General features: G+C 37.8%; 1 protein-coding gene across 1 annotated transcript; it reads left to right on the top strand.

The window, feature by feature from the left end:
• The first annotated feature begins 1,101 nt into the window (after nucleotides 1-1,101).
• Nucleotides 1,102-13,525, top strand: LOC129361576 (potassium voltage-gated channel subfamily B member 2-like). Its single transcript, XM_055032493.1, has 3 exons — nucleotides 1,102-1,307; nucleotides 2,447-3,198; nucleotides 10,594-13,525. Exons 2-3 carry the CDS (start codon nucleotides 2,614-2,616, stop codon nucleotides 12,529-12,531), a joined length of 2,523 nt encoding a protein of 840 aa, XP_054888468.1. The 5' UTR covers nucleotides 1,102-1,307; nucleotides 2,447-2,613; the 3' UTR covers nucleotides 12,532-13,525.
• Nucleotides 13,526-17,393: the final 3,868 nt, after the last annotated feature.

The raw sequence follows: 17,393 nt of genomic DNA on the forward strand, positions 1-17,393 counted from the left end.
TTTTGGTTCATTATAAATGAATTAATAATTTAAAGTAATTTTTTAAAAAATCCATAATACACACGTATATATATATATATATATATATATATATATATATAATATATATATATATATATATATATATATATATATATATATATATATATATATATATATATATATATATATATATATATATATATATATATATACCCTAACCCTAACCCTATAAAGTGTATACATATACAAGTGTATACATATTTTTCAAACATATATTATGTGTATATATTAAATAATGTATGATTTTATTTAATATATTAATATTAAATAATAATATATTTCTTAAAAGTATATTTTGGTACAATTATATTTAAGTGTGCTTAAAGTTATAATGTCAAAACTGGTACAAGCATACTTTTAGTGTACTTCGTATATATTTATAGGTAGTACACTTAATAGTTAGAATACGTAAAATGTACTTATACAAATCTAAGTATGTTTGAAATAAAATGAAGTATATTTTTCACTAGGGACACCAGCTAAAAAAACATAAAAGAATTTTATGCCGTCAAAGAGGAGAAACTACAAATTTTCAGTTTGATCCCTAATATCAGATGATGTAGTCATGTTTTTATTATTTAAAGTGGTTTTCTTTCATCAGTGGTCTCATCAGAACCACAGCAAACACTGCGAACCTTCAAATCATTAATGAAGCAGGACAGATGCAAAAGACATAGCAGAATTCACAAAAGCAAAACCAATGAAATGATGTAGCATTATAAACATACAGATCAATCTGTGGCATGTTTGTTTCATTTTTTGAACCAAATTACTGACTAAAAGTTAAATGGATGTTTTTCGAATTTATGAAGAGGTATATTTGGGTTTGCAGCTCATCTTTGTGTAAAAGCAGCTTTAATAAAGGATGACTTTGAACTTTTTGCATTGTGTTTCATGGTGTGAGTTGTTGCAGAGAAAAGTAAAGTAAGTAGGCGGGCTGGAGTTCAGCTGAAACAAGCTGTTGATCTGGAGCTGTTCTCGGTGCTGAACCGCTAAATCCAATTAGCTCCCTCCTCCCCACCCTCTGCTGTCCCTTCATCCTGTCCTCTTAGGGTCGATAGCTGCAGGCCAGGCGGTTCCTCTGCATGCTGGCCATATTTCACTCTGTTTTCTGCTCTTCGTTGCACCGAAATGTGGATGTTGAGCGGCCGCCGTAAAGATCCCAGGTCAGCGGCCGAAGGGGAGCGCAGCGGCGGGGAGCCTGGCTGTCCTGGGAAATAAAAAGTTGGGCTTGTCAGAAGACTCAGCAGATCCCAGGATCCCAGGTTGGTCTTAAATGTTTCAGGGATTAGAAGAGCGTCGTGGATGTTTCTGGTCCGTCAGATATTCACTCGGTTTCTCATTTTTCACAGATTTATTCTGTTTCATTCTTTGTCTGTTTCTTTCTCTGTTTATTTATTTAAAAAGAAAATCAGCAGCTTTTTATTGAATGTCTGTTTCTTAAGTTTTGTTGACTACAAAAGAAAATAAATGTTAGTTTTCTTTCCAGCAGTAGTTTGTCTGTGAAAAGGAGAAGTCGGGACTGATTTTTTTATGGTGACGTAGCAGTTTAGTTTATGACGTAGCAAAGTGTCCCAGGAGAAGATAGACTGGCTATAAATAACAAAGACAGACCTGAGCCGGGAGTTGCAGCCTAAGTTTCTCCTTGGATTAGAGGAATGTTACACAATCAGGTTCCCTTAGTGGGTTGTGGAGGGTTTTATTGATGCTCAATATTAATCATACATACCATAATCCTTAGAATTCCTTTGATTTAGAATTTTGACCAAATGTTTCTGGTTGTCAAATAAAAGAATGAATGAATATAAACTTCAGTTTTTAAATCATGATATTCAGGGTAAACCTACCCAAACCAAGCTGACTCCATATTCATATGTATTTGTTATCGTGTTTGACAATTTTTTGTTTTGTTTTACAAGCTTCATCCAGACCTGGTCAATGCCAGGCTTGCAGCATTAAGGCAGAAATATAATAAAGCATGTAGATAGCTATTTTGTGAAAATAATGGCTGCCCATGTCATGGAGGATTTTCATGAACTGTCCTGTGAACTCATTGGAAAGATTATACAGACCACATAGTTTAGAAGCAGGAGATGGTCATCCAGACCACAGGTAGTTTGAATGCCAAAGCAAGTGGAGTTCAATAGATCCAGTACTAAAATCAATTACCGGTATCTATATATGGAGGAAACATGGAACAGTGCTGAAGGTTTCATGTTTCCTCCATATATAACATGTCTTGCTATATATCTTGCCCTGCTGTAAGATATGTTACAATGTCAAAAGCAATGTTTGATCACTTTCTTGTTTTTCTTTAGATTCAACAGAGAGCAGTATCTTTATTAACTGAGATGAGTTTAAAATGTCTCGTTCAACTTCTGTCACGTGCTGTTTTGTTCTCCAGACATGGATCTCATCAGGAGAGGAACGGCCTGAACACGGAGAAGTGAGCTTGGTTGGTCTTGTCTAACCAGCCAACACTCTCATCCCTTGGAAACAGCGAGGCCTCAAAACAAGCTCCATTAGTGTTGACTCAGATTCACAAGAAGGAACAGAACCAGCCGTCTCAGCATGACAGACAGAGTGAGTTTCAGCGCCCCCAAAGTCGCCCCCCGGCCAGCCGCGGCTCCTCTGCTCCCACCTGAGCCAATTGATATCATTCGCACCAAAGCTCGCTCTCGGCGAGTCCGCCTCAATGTAGGTGGTCTCAGTCATGAAGTGCTGTGGAGAACACTGGATCGCCTGCCTCGAACACGCCTGGGTCGATTAAGAGACTGCAACACCCATGAGTCACTGCTGGAGATTTGTGATGACTACAGTCTTCATGAGAATGAATATTTCTTTGACAGACATCCAATGGCTTTCTCCTCCATCCTCAACTTCTACAGAACAGGGAAGCTGCACATGATGGAGGAGATGTGCGCTTTGTCCTTTGGTCAGGAGCTAGACTACTGGGGAATTGATGAGATCTACCTGGAGTCCTGTTGCCAGGCGCGGTACCACCAAAAGAAGGAGCAGATGAACGAGGAGCTAAGAAGGGAGGCTGAGACGCTGAGAGACAAGGACGGAGACGTTGAGGAGGAAGGCTGTTGTCCCGACCAAAGACAAAAGCTTTGGGATCTCCTGGAGAAACCCAGTTCCTCTGTTGCTGCAAAGGTAACAGCACATTCACACACGCGTGCGCACACACACGCAGTGCCCCTGCTGGTGAAGAAAACTGAAATGATCATGATCAACCATAAATATTCTATGACTTCATCAGGATGTCTGTCTGCTGCTTTGGCATACGGATAGTGCTGTAGTTTACTGAGATCAGTTATTTTCATAACCATGTTCTCCCCAGCTTGGTTTTGTTCTTATAACTGGTCCCATTCTGACTGATAATACATAACTGTCTTTACAATGTCTTACATCTCATATCACAGGTCCAGATCTACACCCATTGGAGGGTAACCCACCACACATTTCTTTAACTCATGCAGTTTACAATAGAGTAAAGTTCAATGTCATACTCAAGCACCGTTAGTCTGACGCTAGCCTGCCTTTGCCTTTTTACACTCTCAAATCTCTCCTCACAGACAGTTCAGACTTTCTTTCATTTACTTGTTTTTCTCTGTTAGAATTTTCAACCGAGCCAATCAGTAACAGAAGGAGAAGTTGGAATGATGATATTGATTTTCTGCGTTGTTATAGAACTGTAGCCTGTCTATAGTTTTAGCAAAGACAGTGGAGGAAGTGAAGGAAGCTGTTCAGTCCATGTGGCTTCTAAATTTTCAATTAACAGTAAAAACCATCTGGTCCTCTTTTCACAGTGGAGGACGGTTGTTTATAATGCATGCGATTTCTGGTTAGCTTCATAGTGTCGACCTGGTGAATCACATACTTCACGGCCAAACGTTAACGACTCAGTGAAACTTAGAACTTCAACATACTCCAATCCTCCAGGAAGCGATCAATTTTTAATAGCCAAGAGCCCAGGCTCTCGTTTGTGAGAAGTAAAGTGTGGAGCAAGGAGCAGGTTTTTCACCATCGCAGAGCAACACAGAGACAGACAGGACAAACAATAATGCACACATTTAGAAAGAACAATCAACCTGACAGTCATGTTTCTGGACTGTGGGAGGATGTCCAGAAGAGGTTGGAGAGAACCTAAGGATGCACAGGAAGAACATGTGAACTCTATGCAGAAAGACCCCGGGTCGGGAATTGAGTCCAAAACCTCCCTGCTGCAAGGGAACAGTGCCAACTGCACCACTGTGCAGCCCCATTTTCATAGTTGTTTTGTCAACTTGATCATGAAAATAACATAACAGCTTTTTCAAATGAGGAATAACTATTTCTGTCAGTTCAGACATTTGTGTCAGGGTTTCTGGTGATAAACTATTGCATTTTCATACATCTAAAAGATGGAAAAAGAAAACAAACAAGCTTGTTTATTTTTCTTGGAAGCATTCATTAATACAATCGTGCACATGATTGTATAAATTGGATATAGTACTTATTATCTAGTCAGATTGGATGCTTCCTCTGCTGCTGCTGGAAGATTTCTCCTTGCACTAGCTATTTAACATTTCTACTCTTACAAGCAAGTGAAAACTTTATTCAACAAAAAACACCTTCTGGTGACGCTAAACAGCATTTTCTGTTTGTGGCTCACTGATGTGATGTTTTACTTGCAGTGATGTCGACCCAGCTTTACTCAAGTCTTTGTGAAGCAGAACTTTTCAGCACCAGTGGTGCTGGTGCATGGCAGCCTCTGTCAGATTAACTCAATGCTGCATCCATCCATCCATTTTCTGAGCACCTTTCTCCCTAACGGGGTCGGGAGGTGCTGGTGCCTATCTCCAGCTGGGTTCCGGGCGAGAGGCAGGGTTCACCCTGGACAGGTCGCCAGTCTGTCGCATAAACAACAATCCAAGGTTTTTTATTCCACGGTCAACATAGTGAATATTGTATTATTGTTTGGATATGTATTATACTCAGAATAAATATGTATATATCACCAGAAAACTTGAGATGATGTTTTGTCCTTCTGACAACAAGGTCACGCAGCAAAGGAGCTGGCTGAGTGGAACATATTTACTGAATGTTATTACTGGAGAACAGCCGAATGCTGAACTGTGTTCATGTCTCCTCAATATGGCTTCATTTTAGGTAAGTTCACATTTTTTAGGGCAGTGAGCACATTTCAGTACGGCTCCCAGAAGAAGATTGAGTTGATCCTGAACAAATTGAGAAATCATGTGTTAAACGTTTCTCCCTATTGACTATTAACATGGATGTTAGAGCAGTTAGAACTTGCTGAAATCTTTATTTATTTTTCATTTAAGCTAATCTTAAAATAAAAAGAGTAAATAATTAGCAATTAAGAAATAAAATTCTGTTTATTTATCTTAAACATCAAATTCAACTCAGATTCCAAAATAACATAAATAAATAAGAGAAATGAATTATTATTGGAAATAATCAATACCTCTTGATCATTGAGTCTTAATGATCAGATTTTTAAAAAAGCAGTGATTCCTCATACTGATAATGTATCTCGTGACAGTAGAAAGGAATGTTCACCTTTAACAGGAAGAACTCTCTAGTTCTATTACACTGTGCCTGGATCAGTGTGAGCTGCCATCTGTCACAACCGACAGGGAGAAGATAACGCACAGTACACCGTAGCAGCTCTGATCCAGGAGTACTTTCTATGTGAAATGAATCTTTCTCTAGTCATACTAACCGCTTTCACACTCAGACCAGGCCCTCCCAGCCACAAACACAAAGCTTGGAGTTAAATTTGTTGACCAAAGGGAAAAAAACTGAAATCAAAACCCCAATTTTCTATTTGCTAGACAATTACTCAAGCCCTTGCGTAGTCCACTGCGGCTCAGTAGAAAAACATTTATAATACTTCCAGTCAGAAGAAATACATTGGTCACAGTAAAAGATTACCTTCAGGCTAAGCCTGCCAGACTGTGAATCATATTGAACCTTGTTGTTTATAGGGGAAACACGAGACACAGAGAAGTCTCTCAAGTTTTCTAACCACATATTGTACAGTCAGTCAGGACTCTTTAAAATCAGGGCCTCTGTGACTTTCTCCATCTTCCATTTTTATGTCCCATCATATCCAGTTTCTGCCCATTTATTAAAACTATAGTGAAATAGTACAGTGTCTAGTGGTGCTTGGGGTCCAGTGTGCATCCTTTAAATAAAACTGTGAACGTTCAGTGTAACAGTTGTTGAACATTTGGAGGTCATCTGATTGATTCATGTCTGAATTACATGCCTGTAACAATGGATCAGAACGAGGTACATAAATAGAAAATGAGATCTGCAGAAACAGCAGCTTTCTTATGGATCCTTGTTCTTCCAGAAATACTTCTATGTATTGATTAGGACTTGGGTTTCTCTGTCCAGCCACTTCATCTGCCTCATTTTCTTACTGTTTGTTTCCTTATTCTGATTATACATGACTTCTACTAAGTCAACCAATGGGATTAACTCTAAAGCAATATCTATCTATCTTTTCATTTTTGGTGACATCAGAGAAGGGTTACCGAATCCCAAATCTAAGGCTTGAGTTCTTTCGCCTTAATTCTTCCTCCACCGACCAGCTTCTAAAGCAGCTTGTATGTTCCAAGTAATTCTTAGAATCTGCCCTGTGTGCCAAGGTCACAGCATTTGGCAGCCATTAAGCCATTAAGATGCTGCAAGGTGGCCAAGCTTGAACACGCCTGCTCTTCACTTGTTTTTGCTTTATCTCTCTTTTCTACATCTTTCTTCTCTCCTTTTTTTGACACTTGTTTTTTACTATGTTGCCTTTCATACAATTATTGAAAATCCTCGAAATGTGGCCCTTTCTGCTATGTGAACTGTAAAGCAAAGTGTTTCCTGGAATGACCCTGTAAGCCCAGGCAATCTTTGAACAGGTTTGGCAGATACAGTTAGTCACATGACTTCATGACTCCAAGAAAAGTAATGCTGAATAAATGTACTCAACTAAATATTTCCTCATTGGTTTCGTACTCGGAAATGACAGACATTTGGTCATTATTGCTGAGTTCAATGTCTGAATCTCAGTGGCGGTGGTAGAAGCCCAGCTGCCCAACAAAATATCACATTATTATTTTCTTTTCCATCTAATTTAATATGTGGTTGTTGTGATATTTTTCTTGTGAAACAAAACTCATTTTAAAAAAACAGCAATTAATTCTAATCAATATCAACTGATATGAAATGCATATATTTTAATTTCAGTCATATTGTCGACCCCAATATATGCTTTAATTAAATAGCAAAATGTGACATATTCTCTAGCCACTTTATTGGTGACATGATTGTGTTGAAAACATTAAGAACAAATGATTCATCGTAACACTCTCAGTAAAAGGCCTGGTCCTCCCTTAGCACCTGGAGCCGCCACTCATTTATCCCAGTTAGTATCAAACATGTCCGTTATCATGGCTCACAGGTGTCCTGAGCCAGCAATTGCTATGTGAAGATGTTTCTAATAAAACATGAATTATTTCCCTACTGAATCCTTTCTCTGTTTGTTATTAGCTGTGCAAAATTAATGTGGAAAGAAAATTTCTGGAAATTACAATGAATGGTATCCTGCTGCTGAGGTTATTGTTCAGGATACTGAGCGGCCAGATGTTGATTCAGCTCCACAGGCACCTGAAGGTCTGTAATTTCCCCATACAGTTCAGCTGTCTCTCTGTCACAGCCTGGCATCCCTAGGAGAGCTATATTTTCCTACATTTGTTTTCCCAGCATGATATCACACATGGATTATGTTCAAATGTGTAACAACTCAAAACTTTTTCTTCATAGTCTTCCAATAACCATCAAACAATCTGGCCTCTAGGAAATCGGATATGTCAAACACTTTAAAACACACTAATCCACAAATCAGATATTATTTATATTACATTTGTATGTAGTTTCACTTAGAAGTCAGTTTTGCAACAGACATGCAGCTTCATTTTATAGCTACCTTTTCTTAGTGTGGTCATTTACAGCTTGATTCTTTCTGTCCTGGGCGAAAACCACTTCTGGCCTCTCTCCATCTATTCTATAGTTAGCAGCTAAATCCTATTACAATTATCTTGAAGTGTCCTCTCAAAGGCTGTGGGGGAAAGACTTGTAGCTCACTTGACTAACACATGACAAAGATTGTATATAAAATAATAATAGATTGTCTTTGAACACTATTCTAATAGTTGAACTATAAAAAATAATTTTATGTTAAGCTACTTTTTAAGAAAGATGTTTACCAATTAGGAAAAGGTAAAAAAAAAAAAAAAGAAATACTATTTGTCATTCCATTCAGCCAGTCTCTCAGCAGTTTGTGTTTTCTGCAATACCTCCAGTGATAAAACGTAATTTACTTTGCTAGGAAAACCTTCATTTTAAAGCAGTTTGTTTAATTTAGAAATCACGGTCAAATCACTGTTACATCATTAAAGACTTCTATTTTGAGAGCAGAGATAGGACGCATTACAGTACAGTGTGTACAGTACAGTGTGCACATGTTAAGTCTAATGTGCATTGATGAATAATCTTAATTTATTTCTGCATTTTGTTGGACCATTTTAGCAAAGAATCCTTCTCCCTTCCCTGTATTGATGGAGATGAAGACAATTTTTATTTGGATAAAATTATCACAGAATTTTTTAAAATCTATTTACAATAAAAAAAAATACAAATCTGGTCTTGTTTAAAGGCCAGATATTTGTCTTTAAATAACCACACATTCTGCTGAGGTTATTGTTGAGTAGGTGAAATAATATTTTTTGGCTCTCAAGTCTTTTTGGCGATTTTGTACCTGTCTGCTTGTACCTGTGATCTTGTTCTTTCACTGCCCTGCTCAGACCGTATATGAGGGACAGCCCAGCTGTAAATGTTTAATGCATGAACCTGGTTTTTAATGAAACATCAATTTCATATTTTCACCTTGCTATTTTTGTCCTGGAAGCAAAAGATTTTGTGCTTTAATTAATGTGTATCGATCAATTTTGCATTGCAAGTATTTTCATGTTATTAGTTGAACAAATGCCCAACTGTCGTAAATTGTGAATTTAAAAATTTTACATTACAATTTTTGACCATTAGTTAGGCTCCTCGTTTGGAACAGATGTGTCTCATAAAACACGATTGATCATGACTTTGAGTCTGAATCCGCTTGTCTTGGCTCACGTATTTCTGAATAAATAGAATCTTGACTGCAGTAAATTATGGAAATGTCATCAAAATAATTGGAGTTACTTTGTAAGAGCAAAACACTTAATCCGTTTGACGTTATTCATAGTATCTGATTCGTGATTATTATTTGTGTATTAATTCAACTACCTTTGAGATCTAATTCATAGCTGACAGTCTGATCTACTGTCCACTGGCTGAGAAGCCTGTGAAGCACAACTTTCATTCTCGTTGTCATAGAACCACTAGGGTTTACTTAGGGTCTTTGTTGATGTTCTCATAGAGACCAGAATGCACGTCATCATGGACAGTCGTGCCTCTAGCTAGACGCATCCTAATCAAATGCCTGAGCCACCTGAACTGGCTCCTCTCGACATGGAGCAGCAGTAGCTCTACACTTAGTCCTTCCTGGGTGACAGAGCCTCTCACTTTATTTCTAATGGAGAACCCAGATACCCTCCGGAGAAAATTCATTTTGACTGCTTGTATCTGTGATCTTGTTCTGTCACTGCCCTGCCTAGACTGTAGATGAGGGTAGGAATGTGCCCTCAATATTGCTCTTATTACATGGCGTAAGAGGAGACAGCTGCCAGCACTCTGATGCCAAACTGTTAACTATCATGGTTTCTCAGACAAACGTTCAGACTCCATCTCAGATCACTCACCTTAGGGGAGTCAGACCCACAGATCTCCAGCAGTTTCCAAGGCAAATCTAATGAGGCTGGCAGCCTTGGATTTCCAATTGCCTTCTTTGTGCAGAACTGAGTTCAAACCTGTTCTGTCTTCCTCCTGACCATCAAATCAAGCAAATCATCTGTCAAGATATCATCCAGCCCTCAGAGTTACGAGGATCACATTAGGACTAACTTTCAACCACTCTCTCGATCCCATTCACCTCTTCCTGGAAGAAATTATGCTCCTCATCTGCAATATCTGGTTCAACTCCATTTCGCCAGCCTACCTCTGACTCTCTGCCCTCGCAGTGTGCTGTGAGGGAAGTTCTTGTCCAATCACCCAAGAACTTCATCACTGAACATTTTATATTTTGAAATAACATTTTTAAAACTGATTTGTTGGTGTGGGTCAAAAATATTTCCAAAACCACAAGCATTATGACTGTAATGAACTCAAATACTAGAAAAGTTTTATTACATAAAAATATTTATTACATTTCAACTAAGGACAGAAAGACAATAGACATCCATCACAGTTAGTTCAAAGGAATGCCACATCTATTATTACAATACCAGATTTGCTCAAACAAAAAAAGATCTACAAATTTGTTTAAATGTAACTATAAAATGATGTATGCTAAAAAGCCATCTAATATTCTTCATTGCTGTGTTTCTGTTACAGGTCCTGGCCATGGTCTCCATCCTGTTTATTGTCATCTCTACTATCTCATTATCTCTCAATACTCTGCCAGAGCTTCAGGTTGTTGATGAGTTTGGCCAGTTCAATGATAACCCCAATCTAGCCCATGTAGAAGCAGTGTGCATTGCCTGGTTCACTATGGAGTACCTGCTTCGGCTGCTGTCAGCACCTAATAAATGGAACTTCATCAAAGCACCACTGAATATCATAGATTTGCTGGCTATATTGCCTTATTATGTGACCCTCTGCCTAACTGAATCTAACAAGAGTGTGTTGCAGTTCCAGAATGTGCGCCGAGTTGTCCAGATTTTCCGTATTATGAGGATCTTGAGGATCCTTAAACTGGCGAGGCATTCAACAGGACTCCAGTCCTTGGGTTTCACATTGCGAAGAAGCTATAATGAGTTGGGTTTGCTGATTCTTTTCTTGGCTATGGGCATTATGATCTTCTCTAGCTTAGTGTTTTTTGCTGAGAAGGATGAGGATGCAACTAAATTTACAAGCATCCCTGCCTCCTTTTGGTGGGCCACTATTACAATGACAACTGTTGGATATGGTGACATCTATCCACAAACACTGCTTGGCAAAATTGTAGGAGGACTTTGTTGTATAGCAGGTGTGCTGGTCATTGCTCTTCCCATCCCCATAATTGTCAACAACTTCTCCGAGTTCTACAGAGAACAGAAGAGGCAAGAAAAGGCTATAAAGAGAAGAGAAGCTCTTGAGAGAGCCAAAAGAAGTGGAAGCATTGTTTCGATTAATTTGAAAGATGCGTTTGCCCGTAGTATGGAACTCACAGACGTGTTGGTAGAAAAAAAAGAGGAAAGCAAATGTCCAGTAGACAACCACCTATCCCCGAGTCGTTGGAGCTACCACAAACATTACTCCAGTACTGATATCAGTAGCCCAGCAAAGTCCCAGCCGTACCAAGATGTCACGCAGTGGGCTTCCCCTGGAGCAGGAAAACCACAGTTGAATAAAATGTCTCCTCGACACCTTACTGCAAAGCAACTTGACAGTCCTTACAACAAGACAGGAATCACCCAGGAGCAGCCAGACAAACGTATAGAAGAGCCGATAAATATGAATATTTTGACCTCTAGTCAAACCCAACCAGCTTCGCCTAAAGTCGACAATAGGGAGAAACTTGTTGCTGTGGTTGATTCTTCAGGTGAAAAAGAAGAAAAAAGCTCTCTGTTACCGAGTGTAGAGGGAGGTCAATGTAGTCTGAGGCCCTCTATCCCCCCTCCTTTAGATTTAAGTCAAATCAGCACAATGGAAGCATGTCAACGCCGAGACAGTGACCAACCAATGACGATCATCAAAGAGGGTTTGTATGAATTTGTTTCCACTCCCCAAAGATTAACAACTGAAGAAAAACCATTGTTACCACAGAGAGTGAATGATTATAGCAGTCCTCAAACAATTACAACTCTAAATGTGGACTTCGTTGGATCGGAAGGTGATGTTCTCACAGCAATTATGACACCATTAGCAACCAAAGACTCCACTAGCTCACCCAAGGTCGATCAACTACTTTCTGAAGATGTGTTTTCTATGTTCTCTACTTCTCCCAGTTCTGCTACACCTGACACAACGTCTGTGCTAACAATACCACAGTCTCCGTCCCTGTCACAGGAGTCTGCCCGCCCTGTTGGGGAGAGTTCCATAATCAGGAGCTTAGAAGGTGAAGGGCAGCACACAAGCTTAAGCCAACAGGGGAAGAATTACATGGAAAGGGCTGCTACTGGCTCTAGCTCAGCTAAAGCAAGCCCACTCAACTGCACACATGAGCTAGTGACTATGGGAGAGGCAGATGGAGGAGGAGACACAGAGGGTAAAGGACAGAGTGGGGAAAAACAAGAAAATCACATTGCTTTGGATGGAAGTTTGACACCACCCTGTGAAACAAGTATGTGAGATCAATGATGAGGATAGATTGAAAGCAGAGATAGAAAAAACAAAAAATAAAAAAAGAACAAAAGCTTGTGGAATGCATGGTCATGACTTTATTGAGAGTGATGGATGGTTACCTGATGAGACCTCCTCCATGTTCAAAAGGACACTGAACGCACAAATTGTGGAAGCTTAAACAGATGTTATTTAAAGAAAGAGAAAAAACTGTCAATTTTAATGAGCACCAATTTTATTTGTGTTCTAATTGTTTGAAGACAAACCTGTACAATGACATGACTGAGAACAACCAATGACAAACTGCTAATTTTGTAAGACTCAGAAGAAAGCAAAACAACGCCTTGAGTAAATGAAAATATTTGTGAGTGTCATGATTTTTTTTGTTTGAATGCAATTTTGTCTGTTTGGAAAAAGAGAGTGTAATTTCCCTCTTGTTTTCTACGCTGCAGTTTTCGCTTAGAATGGGTAACAGGTAAACAGTAAATGCAGGATGACATTCTAGCTTTTGAATTTGTCAATGCAACGTTAACACATAGATTCACCAAATGTAGAAAAACATCAATCACCAAATATTCTCTACGATTGGTCTTCCCATCTGTTGGTGAGTGAATTAAAGACATAAGCATCTGAACAATACAGTACATGTGGGGTTGATGACCTTTGTTCTGTTTTATGAATATTAAAATTTTTGTAACTTTTTCTATCGTTCTCTTTTTGTATAATCCTGTACCAACAGAGAACTGAATCTTTATGATAAAATAAGTAAAAGGAGCTGTAATCACTCCTGTATTCATCACTGTATCCACACTTTTCAAAACCGAATATCCAGCATCATATTTCTGACAGGCAACATCAATGATAAGTGACCCTGGAAATGAAAATTTTAACAAATCTACAGTCATTTTCAATAAATCAGAATGTGTTACAATGAGGCTCATTTGTCAGATTAAAAGAACCTTTTGAAAATAACATTTAAGAAGATATTAAACATACTTTTCATTAAGCCCAATTTCTGTATTGTTTTTTATTGATCTAATAAATATTCTAATTTTAAATGTCATGTTTTTATTACATGTAAGCAGAAAATCATCATGATTAATTTAAATAAAGGCTTGAAAACAGTGTGTAATGTGTTTCACTTGGTGAACTGAGTTACTAAAGTAAATACAATTCTTATTTATTGAATATGACTGTATTGAGAAAGATTCATACTGTCATTGTTGTACGGATTGTGTAATCAACATTGGCTTTTGTCTTTTCTTTATTTCATTCATGTCTGTAATAAAATCCCAGATTGCACATCTCATTTCAGATTTCAGAAACAGTCCAACTAGTGGAACTACAGCTTTACTTTTCCAGTTTTTTTCCTACTGCTGCCACACAAGGAGGGAGGATGAAAGAAATTCCTCCCTGTGCCTGAAGAAGAAGTTCTGCAGGCAGAAGAATTTCTGCAGGCAGAGGGAGAGACAGAAGCCTGTATGTAAATGGATTTATGCTTAACTCCATATACATGCAAGCTTCTGTATGTCTTTTTGAATACTTCATTCCACCTTCTGCTGTTCTTATCTGTGGCTTCATTATAGACATCCTCTACTTCCTTTAAAACAACTTATATGATTTATTTTTTGACAAAACTCTTCTCTTAGTTGCCGTCATATCCAGCAGTTCTTACTTTGAACTTTTTCACCTGTAACTAAAGATTATGAAGTGTAATCACAGTGTCCAGATACTGTGATTCTGCTATGTAGAATAATCCAAAGACACAATTGAGCTCTTTCTCAGTGTCGAACATTTCTTTTCCTTTAAGCTTCACAAAAGCTTGTGATGTTTTCACAGTAAAACATCACCCTTCAAAATAAAACATTTCCAAATCATTTTATATTTTTATTACTCCAATTTTCACTTACAGAAGCATGTAATGATTATGACATGGTCTCTCGCTCTCTGAGGCTGCAATACTTGTCCTTATAATACAAGGCTGAGTGACCTTATGTAAATGAAACATACAAATGCTTTCAGTATGCCAATTTTTATAAGCATTTCATAGAGACCGAACATCCTTTTTTACTGTGCTCTCTAACTGGGACAAGGCGAAGCAGACTGGCTTCACTCCCCACCTTTAAGTGGAATTGTTTTGAATCTTTCTTGCATATTTTAGATGCAGTTTTAAACTCAAAGTTGTCATGTACAATAAGCAATTGTTTCCTGGTATTTGAATATAAAGAGGTTTTGATGGAATTGTTTTCAAATCATCTGGTCTTGCTCTGGGCTGCAAGACCCAGAGCAAGATGCTGTTGTCAGAACTTTTCTCTTACAGCAAGAAGATTGTGGTTTTAAATCCCAGCCGGAGTCTTTCTGCTTGTTCCTTCTGTGCATGCACAAGTTTCCAGTGGATAGTCCTGCTTTCACTCTCGGTTCAAAAATACGCCGTTTGGGTTGTCTCTTTTTGTCCTTATGAGTGAGTTTGTATGTGCCTGGTTTTTTTGTTCTGTAATAGGCTGGAGACCTTTACAGGGAATTGGGTTTATTTGTCTCTTAGGATCTGACAGTAACTGCATTATGCAGTTGCTATCAGTATCACTATGCTTCAGAAGTGTTGCATGTGATTGCGGTTATTAGAAAACCCGGATTCCAAAAAAAGATCAAATAGAAATAAATAATCATCAGTTTCAGAGAAAATTCTGAGAAAAATATTCTGAATCATTTGAAGAAAAATACGACTTAAACTTTTCTATTTAGAGATTTGTTAAAACAGTGCTCTCGACAGACTTTCTTCAGTACACAAAGTGGTGGGAGCCACAGAAGCAGAAACAATAACTCTTCTAATAATTCAGTTTAAGTTTAATGGACCAGTCAGAAGGTAAAATGTAAATCAGTAAAGTCCAGTGACTTCAACTCACTTCACATATCTATGTGACATTTTTTGTTCGAAATAATTTGTTTGAGTTTTATAAAATAAACATTGGTAAGTATGTTGAGAACATTTGTGCCTTTTCATAAATGAGTTTATGAGAAGGTGAAAAACATATTTTAGAATTTGTCAGGATTGTTTTTTACTAGTTCTAACTTCATACTTGTATTCTCAGAAATTCTAAAATAACATTGTTTATCATTTTACTGCTCTGTTGTCAACATAATTCAGTCAACTAAAAAGTGCCCCCATAGCCGAGGTCCAAGTACTGTCATTCACAATATCATTTTGTAGTTTGCCTTTTTTTTTCTTTTTTTGAGAACATATTGACTTGAGCTCAGATCACTAAAATGTTAAGCTTGGACTATTTTTGTCTCTTAGTGATGAAAAATTTAATGCAACATGGTAATACACAAAAGATAAAACTCCAGATTCATAAAATGTACCTAGATTAATTTTAGAGATGGTAAATATTAGGCTATTAAAACTTAAGTGATTTGTCCTGTAGGGTTAGATGACCTATAACCTCTTGACTTGAGAATCAAATACATGGAGGAAAAAATAAATCTTTTCTTCAGCACATAAGATGGGGTGTGAATCTGGAAGATAACTTATTTTTGTCTTTCCTGAACATTAGTCACCATGGGAACAAACTTTGTTCCACAGTTTGTGTTTGCACGAGTTATTCTTTGCACAGTTGGACACCAGAGGGCAAATAAAAAACCAGGCACTGAAAACCTTGAACTATCCTCACTGCTTGAATTCTGTTGTTCTCTTCTCATTCCACTGTTTTCCATCTGCTTTTTAAACGACTACAAGATGCCAGTGAGTTAGTTTATGTAAATAAGTAAATGTTGCTCATAACGACTTTTGATTCTGCTACAAAATGACAGAAAAATAAATGTGTTCATTCAAACATTGTTTTTGTAGGATGTCTATTTTTTGCTGCGCTTCAAAAACAAGAAAATTAAAAGAGACAATGAATCACAAATCAGCCATTCTAAATGAAGCATCTAAAACAATATTTTTAAATGGCCTCCAAATAACATGAAATTGGTAAATCTCAAACCAATTTCCAAGAAAGTCTGTTTGTAGTCATGCATAAAGTGGCTGCTCGGCATGTATAAAATCTAACTTTGCGTCAAAGTTTGCGTAAATATACCTTTACTTTTTTTCTGGTGTGAAAATGTGCGACAATATCAAACTACAAAGCATCAAAATTCACCTAAACACACTGAAATCTGACCAAGAAGCATCAAACCTGATATTGTTCATGACTTTATTATTTTATTGTTTAAACGATGAAACTGAACCGCATTTATCCTCGGACATTGCAGACATTGCACATTGCAGTATTTTGTGTGCTAACACGCACACAAAATAAAGACAATAAAAGTATGTGAAAACCTTGCTTGAATGTAAATAGTAGCCTACTTTTTCTCAGTTTTTATCATAAAGATGTAACGCATTGGTCTGCGTGCCAAAGCGCATGAAATGCATCTATGGGGTCATTTCATTCTCACTAAAAGAAGAAAACAGGGTTAGATCAGCAGATTAACTAAATTAATTAAATTATTTTTAAGGTGATTAAGGTGTGTTTGCAATCACACGTATATAAATAGCTGCATAAAGGTGAGCCGCGTAATTGTGGAGCTTTGGCTCTGATGGAGAACATCTGTTCAGAGATCAGATTGATCTGCTGGGAAATGTTGATGATGGTTTATGAGCATTAGACTGATCAGACTGATCATCTGGAGCAAAAGAGCCGTGCGGTACCGGTACCGGTCTAGCTGCAATCATCCTTCAGTCGAGCCGCCCGCTTTGTGAATGAGCCTTTAAGCACAGAAAGCATCTCTATTCTATAAATAGCCTATACAAGTTCTGCACATGATTCTATTATTTAGAATAAACATGCACATTCCCGATCAAAGCCCTCTGACTCGGTCCGTCTTTAAAT

The sequence above is a fragment of the Poeciliopsis prolifica genome, unplaced genomic scaffold (assembly GCF_027474105.1).
Source record: "Poeciliopsis prolifica strain line A6 unplaced genomic scaffold, Auburn_PproV2 SCAFFOLD008, whole genome shotgun sequence".
NCBI classification, from domain to species: domain Eukaryota; kingdom Metazoa; phylum Chordata; class Actinopteri; order Cyprinodontiformes; family Poeciliidae; genus Poeciliopsis; species Poeciliopsis prolifica.

Coding starts and splice junctions, on each gene's coding strand:
- LOC129361576 (XM_055032493.1), top strand. CDS start 2,614: ATGACAGACAGAGTGAGTTTCAGCGCCCCCAAAGTCGCCCCCCGGCCA. Junction 3,199..10,593: donor GTTCCTCTGTTGCTGCAAAG/GTAACAGCACAT, acceptor TTTCTGTTACAG/GTCCTGGCCATGGTCTCCAT.